The sequence below is a fragment of the Opisthorchis viverrini genome, assembly GCF_000715545.1.
Source record: "Opisthorchis viverrini unplaced genomic scaffold opera_v5_128, whole genome shotgun sequence".
Lineage (NCBI taxonomy): Eukaryota > Metazoa > Platyhelminthes > Trematoda > Opisthorchiida > Opisthorchiidae > Opisthorchis > Opisthorchis viverrini.
In genome coordinates this window covers 913,195-921,994 of record NW_008751782.1, presented here as the reverse complement: position 1 = coordinate 921,994, position 8,800 = coordinate 913,195, and the positions used below count along the sequence as shown (strand labels likewise).

Here is an 8,800-nt window from a genome sequence, read left to right as displayed (position 1 = left end):
GGTCCACGAAAATTTCCGATCTTTTTGGGTAAGCCTGTGGAGTGGTGCACTGACGGCGGCAAATCCTTTGATAAATCTCCGGTGGTATGATGCCAGACCGAGGAAACTACGTAACCCACGGACATTCGTCGGTGTCGGCCACTCAGCGATGTGTCTGGTCTTACACGGGTCCGTTTGAACCCCATCGGAATACAAAATATGGCCCAAGAACAATACCTCATGTTGTAGAGGGTTAGGCCCGCTCCCTTGATGCGCCATAGTACCTCTCGCAGTCGACTGTTGTGTTCGTTCGTCGTCCGTCCGTCCGTGGAAAATGATGTCGTCCAGGTAGATCAGGCAACATCTAGGGACCAGCCCTGCCGATACCGTCTGCATAAGACGCTGAAATGTTGCTGGTGCGTTTGCAAGTCCGAATGGCATTGTTTTGAGCTCATAAAGTCCAGATGGAATTATAAAGCTGTGTTCGGTCGGTCTTGGGGTGCGACTTCTACTTGCCAGTAGCCCGAAGCCAAGTCTAGTGTTGAGAACCACCTTGCCCCTGCCACAGCATCGATTGTGTCGTCCACTCGTGGTAGGGGAAAAGAGTCACGCGTAGTGATATCATTTAATCTCCGATAGTCAACGCACATACGCGAATTTCCGTCCTTTTTCTTTGCAAGGACAATGGGAGAAGCCCATGGAGATGATGACGGCCGAATGATCCCGTCGTCTAACAACTCTTGAATCATGATGTCCAGTTTGGCGCGGTAGTGAATAGGGATTCTGCGAGGGGTTTGATATATAGTGTGGTGGTGTCCAATATCGATAGTATGTTGAAGGATATGGGTACGGCCCAGTTTAGATCTGTGGGTGTCAAACGAAGTGGAGAATTCACTTATTAGTTCCATTAGGCCGTGCTTCGCCTCCGGAGGAGCAGGGCTACAGTCAACTAAGAATTGCGTCCAATGATTGCTGCGTTGTAAAGACAACAGGAAATCAGGGTTTGGTTGGCAGTGGTTGTCGAACTTGAGTTGTCCGCTGGTGAGGTCGGTAGAAGCTTCGTATTTCTTTAAAAGTCCATCCCAAGGATGGCTTCCCATGTCACCGGGGAGCAATAGAACTGGTGGTGCGTGCACAGTTGCCCGATGCTGACAGAAAGTAACGCTGTTCCCGCTGTTTGGAGTGGTGTACCATTCGCTGTTAGTAATTTCGTGCTGACTGCCGAGTGACGATCACCTGACCAAAACTTCCGTGCGCCGACTACGGAGCACGAAGCGCCCGTGTCCACCAAGAAACGTACTGGGCGTTTGTCCAGGTAACCTGAGATGGTGAGTGGTGGCGTAGAATGGGAAATATGAGAAATGATAGGTACCGAATTACACAAAGATAGAGGCTCACCGGTGGGACGGATTGGGGGATTGTGACCGCAACGCTGGTCTCTTCTCCCGAACCGGCGGCAGTAGGGGCAGCTCATCCGGCTTCCCGGACGGTTATGCTGGTTATCAGGTGGTAACTGACGAAGACCGGGATCGGCGGTTATCTTCAAGGCCTGAAGTTCTGGTTCCAACTCTGATGTTGCCCCATAACTGTGGGCAAGTTGGACTGCGTCACGTATATTATCCGGAGAACGACGTATAAGTTCTGCCTTTAGGCCAGGGTGAGATACCCCCAGGATAAACTGTTGTAGTGACTCAACCTCGATCTTTATTCTGTCTTCCACCGCGTAAATTTTTGTTGCCAGATCCCTGAGGCTCTCCAAGAACTGGTCCACGGACTCGCCGAGTAATTGCTTTCGATCCCTGAACCTCTAACTGGGGCAGAGTTGGCTGCCTGATGTTGAAGAGGTCGTCCAAGACGGCTCACAAGGTGGCTGGTGGCGGTTCGGTTGGGGTACCTGTTGACTGTAGTTGTCGTGCTGCAGAGTCGTCAAGTAGCCTGAGCCGATACCGTCCGTACTGGGAAAATAGGAATGCTTTGAGGTAGGAACGGGCTCTAAAAGACCAGATAGTGAAATCGTCACCGGGGAAGAAGACATTGGGCGGACGCAGGGTGGGGACGGTTGGGAAGGGAAAATAGGGGAATCCGATGATTACTAAGCATGCAGTAGGACGGGAGGTAAAAACTCCTCTTACTGATCCATTCCTCACCTCATCATCCAAACAGCACACTCGTTCTTCCTTCTTGTCCTCTGAAGCAGCATATACTATAAACTCATTATTTCCTGATTACCACCAGTAACAGCTGGCGCTTAGTGGCTTTTGGCATGCACAATTTGTTCTCTGGAGTTCACAGCAGTGACTGGGTGACTGGTGATCTCTACTATTACCTTCCTGTTTAGTTGACGTTGTAGAGGCTGTTACCTGACCACTTTTTACTTGACTACTGTCACTGCTCATATCAACACTTCATCCTATCCAAGTTAAAAGTATGAGAAAACCAGCGGGTTCCAAGCCATAAATGTTGTGTGTATCAAAGCTTCACCTTGACCAACTCATCCAGCTACTGTATGAGGCTGTTCTGTTGTTTTGTTCTGAACACATGTCCAGGCGTCTGGTGTGTATTTAGTTTATTACGCAACACATTGAGTGTACCTATCCTACCGATGCACCGTTGTGTTATGCATCATTTGTAGGATTATTCCCAGTTCCGTCACATTGCCGTTGCCTTGCTCTTGATCGACCTCTTAGTGCCAACAAACAGTCTCGCCAGCTGCTATCCAAATTAGGATTTTAACAGCAGAGAAATTGTTACTGGTAGGTGAGCCGGGTCAATTCATATACTGGACGTTGTCACAAACTTGTCTCCTTTGAAAGTTAAGCAACGCTTACTTGCAACCTTGCAGACCCGCCACAGAATGCAATAAATTATGAACTTCCCCTGTGGAAAAAGAAAACTTCTGAGTGTATGGACACATATGAGGCAGCTATGTAGAACACAGCTACAGCGGCGACCTGAATTTTGCATCAGCATAACTTTTGTGAGTGAGTGATTATCACTTTAGTCCAAGTCTTCATCAATATTCGTAACTTCTTACCTATCTAAAAACAGTATCAAAAGGTCATCTAAATTGATGTGGTTGCGTAATTCATCCCTCAGAAGATTGATTTTCTGACCTCCACCGACAGAATGCGACACATCGCCGCCTTTCCAAACTAGTCCAAGGCCCAGAACCTAAGGGTGCTTACTGGGAAACAACTGGACACTAACCTTTACGTTGAAATGATTGTTATTCGCCGACCTCAAAAACCTTTCTAATGCATCGTTGGTTTCCGTGGAAACAGTAAGCACAAGTAAATCTGAGGAAATCAGTATTTGTAATTATCATCATTACCTCTGGAATGAACCGTCAGGGCGCTGACAAATGTGAGCAGAATGACGAAAACGCAATACATGGTCCGGTTGGTGATTTGAAATGATGGCAATTGTGCACATATCCAGTTAACGCCCCTTTGATTATTTCAAACAAACATTCCCAATAGGATATGGTGCAAATAAATCCTGACGGTACAAACCGCAGAGACAATATTTAACCATCGTCAATTCACTTTCGTTTATATTTCTGAGCGTTTCTGGGCGGTTAAACGCTTTGATCAAAGTGGAGTGTGATGCCCGAGTGATCTTTCCATTTCAGGTGGCCATTCCGGACAGCAGGGCAGAAACGGAAAGTTAATTCACCGGAAGCTGTAGCATTCTTGATGCAAAGAATTTTACGGGGAATGGATCGAATTTCACCGTGCATTTCAGTAGTTTCTTCACAGTTGTTTGCGTAAGCGAGCGAAGTTTGAAGATCACCTGACACCATTTGTTTCCACGGTCGCCTGGTGTTAGCACAATGGAATTGAATTTTCGAAAGCTACTACGTGTCCCTTTGGACAAAAAGAGAAAGGAGATTTGGAGTACCGACCTAGCTTTGCGAGCTCCATCTAGGTATCCCGGGGTATCAGCATTGCTGGGAAAGTATTGTAGCGTGGGACGTCAGGAAGTCAGTGGTATTCGATGTTCGAGAGGATGTAGCGACGCCACACGTCGGTTCTGAAATGTGCAGATATACGGACTGGTATTATTGAGTCCACACTGTATACACAGCACAATTGCGCACAGGTCGGGCGGGACAGAAGAGAACACCGGAGCGTGGTAACGACACACGTGTATTCGACCGAACCCGAAACCGGAAGACGGGGGTGTGTAAAGTCAGGTCAAAGTCAATCAGGGGGTGTGTGCAGGAGGGTTACTCGTTCCTGCCCGAGGCTCGTGGTGGCTCGTTCGTGATACCTGCAATAGGGGAGAGAGAGAGATGGAGGCACACAAGGTCATGCGTTAGACGTGCAAGCCAATACAGTCAAGTTTCAAATGCGTTACAGTATTCCACTTCAATTTTTCCGCCAGAGGTAAAATTGCTTCAGTAGACGATGAAATTCGGTGAGCAAGAATTATACCACCTTCGCCTAAGATGGGTCGCACCACCCCAAGCTCACCTCATCATCCAAACAGCACACTCGTTCTTCCTTCTTGTCCTCTGAAGCAGCATATACTATAAACTCATTATTTCCTGATTACCACCAGTAACAGCTGGCGCTTAGTGGCTTTTGGCATGCACAATTTGTTCTCTGGAGTTCACAGCAGTGACTGGGCGACTGGTGATCTCTACTATTACCTTCCTGTTTAGTTGACGTTGTAGATATTAGTTAAGCTACGGTTCGTATCCATTATATGGAGGCTGTTACCTGACCACTTTTTACTTGACTACTGTCACTACTCATATCCACCCCCTCTTTTGCACAACGGCGATCCTTTTTAGGTTTCTCTTAGTAAACCGAAACCTACCGCCCGTTCCAGCTAGTCCAACGTATAGCCTCCTTGCCAGCCCCCTCGGAGTCGACTCCTCTCCTTACCAAAATTAGGCATCCACTCTGGCCAACCTGGGTTTCCGGGTCAGCACACATACCCACATTTTTCTGGGTCCATTTAGCGTGCTATGATCCCCTTTTTGATTTTTTATCTATTGACACTTTTTCACCTCGTTCCCCCTTGGCACTCACAATACGTTACCGCACTCACTCTAATCCTTCCTCATCCCTCTCTCCTCAGGCTTCGAACTTCGGCTGTAGTTGTCCGGACGCCCCCAGCAACCGTTATTCATTCATCCTGGCTGGTTTCCAGCCTACACTGACATGTCCCTCAGCTGAAGGGAGGTTATCCGTGGCCCCCATCGACCTGATTCTAGCTGGTCTATCTGCTTGGCTAAATCAAATCCAGCTGCCACGGAAATGCGTATTCCGTCTGCGATCGCGGTATCCTCGACTACCGTTACGGGGCTGTCCATTAACCGAGGTATGTCAGTGCAGTGATGGCATAGCACTGCCATACCCAGTGCGGTGACACTCCCACAACTACGTTTTTCTGAATCTCAACCGCGAACTCTCGCCCATTCGAGCCTGTAATTGGAACTACGAGTAGATTTTTTACCTGGCCCCCAACATCTCTGGGGCGAGTTCATTCTAATGTAACGAAACTTTCGTTTGGATCTGACCAACTGGTTTTTTGCTGCAATTTCGACTTGCCTCGTGATGGCATGCACTGCCATACCCAGTGCGGTGACACTCCCACAACTACGTTTTTCTGAATCTCAACCGCGAACTCTCGCCCATTCGAGCCTGTAATTGGAACTACGAGTAGATTTTTTACCTGGCCCCCAACATCTCTGGGGCGAGTTCATTCTAATGTAACGAAACTTTCGTTTGGATCTGACCAACTGGTTTTTTGCTGCAATTTCGACTTGCCTCTTCCATAAGTTCAATTTCATGTACGGTGTTAGTTTGGCCCTATGTATCTCTATCCAACCTACCCTTTGCACCTGACTTTCCTGAAACGTTGGAACCATTGAGTCTACTAGGTTTCAGATTAGGTCACATTTTGAAGGTACAACTTGCTATTTGCTCCCACTTCTAATTGTTTTATTTCAATCTCCATCTTTGCTTGTTGTGACATTAGGCATTTACTCAACCACCCATGGTCACTATTGACCAGCAGTAAATTTCAGCTTTATTTCATGTCAATGGCTTCGTCTTTGAACTCGTCGGACCTCATGTCCATTGTTCCCTACAAGTTGGGAAATAAACCTTTAAGTAATATTTCATCCAACAGTGCCCACTGCTTATATCATTGCCCTCTTTTCGCGCATTCCTTCCTACCCGCAAACCCCCCAGTTATACTTCATTCTGACTGTAAGTGTATGATCATGCCAGACGGTATGCCACAAGTTATGAACAAACATTATTATCATTACAAGTACAACTTAGGAGCCCCTCAGAAGCCTTGGAGTTAAGCCCACTGAATAATTATTAGGTGTGTCAAACCTATTGGCGGCGTGACACCTCTCTGCTTCCTAACTTCGGTCGCACCAGAGGTCGTAGCATAAAGCCTGCCCACAATCTTCCTCGGTCCATCCAACTAGATGCTCAGCCTTCAATATGCGACTTGCTTTCAACACCCATCCACGGCCATACTCACAGAAACCTGGTCCACACGATGTATCTCACGCTGGGACTTCGGTATATGCTTACTCCATACCTACTACAACCACTCCTGTACTTTTTCGTGATGCAGTCTAGATTCACATTCCACTGCCTGGGACAGGCTTTGTTCTCGACATAGTCCATGCTTTCCCCTCAACCCCGCAAGAAGACCACCCGTTTCTCATGCAATGCATTAAAGAACTCTCCAGCCACCGCTCCAAACATGTTTTGTTGGTGTGTGGCTTTAAGGGTTCTAAGGTCTCTCGGATGGGGTTCATTTTCATTGATACTGGTGGACAAGTTTCATCACCGCCGACAAAACCTATAGCGAACGCTAGAGCTCAGCGTGTCATTACGCCCATCACACACCTTGCACGTCCATAAGGGTGGTTTGTCAGTCAGGCGATACTCATTTTTTTGGGACACAATGGCCATGTGTTATGACCTTGGATTTTATCTGCTACTGGACCAGTAACCCTGTGCCCGAAAAGTGGATTCGATACTTTTGCCACGCGAATAGCAAGAGGGCGCATATTTTCCAGGTCAGCTTCAACGGGGACTGGCCTCAGTGGAGAAGACCTGTAGGATTATTGTCCGGAAGACCAACAGGGTGGATACAATGCTCGTCGTAAAAAACTATTACGCGGTCAAATCAACCAAAGCCTCCTGAGAACGATCCGACGTCTTCTGGAAATGATGTCTCAACATAGAAGAGACCTAGAAGACGAGTGGGTGGTAATGTGGTGAAATACTGGTAGCTCGGGTGAGTTTATAGGTTGTTGATGAGGTGGGTGTTGATCTGTTCGCCGAGCTTGGCAATTGGCTTGCAAAAGTTTCGTCACCATACGAGAGACATCGGTGCACAGTTGGGTGGGTACTTCTTCCTCGCCTGTGTGTGCTTATATAGCAGTCCAAAGCTATCTGTTAACTTCTGAGGTGCTTTGCTACTTGAAGTGTAACGAATTTAGTGAAACTAGTGGTCCTTTTGTGATCTTTGTTGCGTTGTGCTCTGTGTTCCTTTGTGTTGATTGGTTATCCCATCGCCTTCTAATTTAGTAGCTTTCTCTCTCTGGCCTTGATTCGCGTTGCGTTGTGGTGTGCCATGGTATGCCATTCTCGAGTTTTATTGGTTGACAGTACCGCCCCATTTCCTCCTCTGTGGCGGTTGGTGTCCCCGCATCCGTCGGTTGATTTGGTGCTTTGGTTGGGCGCCTCCTCCAATCCAATTGATGTGTTCAGTTGAATGATGATTTCTTTCTTCTCCCATGAGTTTCTTGTCTGGCCGCTTTTGCGTCTCTAACCTCTGTGGTTCTGGTGTTCTCTCGCTCTTGGTGGCTGGTAAATGTGATCAATTTCGATGTGTCCGCTGATGGCTTCTTCGGTGGAGTACCATGCCTCCATTTATTCGCGTTCTCTTTTTGTTCTTTATTGAGCCAGTGTGCAAACGTCGCTCCAGTCGGACACGTGTCCTTCTTAGTCTTTGTGTGCGGAGATAAGGGAGAATTGATCGTGTCTTTTAGTGGAGAGTTGGTGTTCATGTATCCTTGTGGAGTGCTTCCTTCCTGGTTGTCCTACATAGCGTTTGTCGCATTCCTTGCATTGGATGCTGTATATGACACTGTTCCTCGCCAGTGTACCTATTTTCTCCTTTGGTCTTAATAGTGTTCTCCGCAGAGTATTCGCAGGCTTGTAAGCTAACAATGTATTGTGCTGTCGTAAGAGCCTTGCCGTCATTTCAGCTGTGTCCTTGATGTACGGAAGTGTGACTCGTTTGCTTGCATTTTGTCCTGTTACATCGATCGTATTTGGCTCCCTGAATGTTCTCCAGATGAAATTCCTCGGGTATCAATTTTTCTGAACCAACCTGTATAGGCGCTTTTCTTCGTTGAGTTTAGATTCTGATGTGCTGCATTGTGTCTCGATCCTCTTGAGAAGTGTCCGAATACAGCTTCGTTTGTGGCGAGTTGGATGATCGCTGTGGTAGCTGAGGATTTGATCCGTGTGTTGCCTGTCTGTAGTCCTCAGTTTGTAGCTGTCAGTTCGGCAATCTAGTGATGAGGATGTCTAGGAACGCCAGCTTTCTGTTGTTTTCTTCCTCAGTTGTGGATTTGATGTCGTCGAAGACGTTGTTTAACAGTTGGCGCACTTGTTGCACTTCGCTCCCTTTGATGGTCACAAGTGTATCGTCCACGTAACGGATCCATATTTTGGAATTTATATCGAGCAACACAATTTGTTCAAATTTTTTGCATTGTGACTCCTACCATTAATCCCGAAATGGGGATCTCATTGGCGTTCCTCGCAGT

At 47.3% G+C, this 8,800-nt stretch overlaps 1 protein-coding gene across 1 annotated transcript in view; it reads right to left on the bottom strand.

Moving 5' to 3' along the window:
* Positions 1 to 3,401, bottom strand: part of T265_06214 (hypothetical protein) — a gene marked incomplete at both ends in the record, with an annotated part of 78,800 nt that extends 75,399 nt beyond the window's left edge. Inside the window, 4 exons of the mRNA XM_009171422.1 lie at positions 1,548 to 1,778; positions 3,014 to 3,150; positions 3,187 to 3,275; positions 3,311 to 3,401. Of these exons, the coding sequence (XP_009169686.1) occupies positions 1,548 to 1,778; positions 3,014 to 3,150; positions 3,187 to 3,275; positions 3,311 to 3,371 (518 nt within the window). The remainder of the gene's footprint in view (positions 1 to 1,547; positions 1,779 to 3,013; positions 3,151 to 3,186; positions 3,276 to 3,310) is intronic.
* Between the last annotated feature and the right edge of the window lie 5,399 nt (positions 3,402 to 8,800).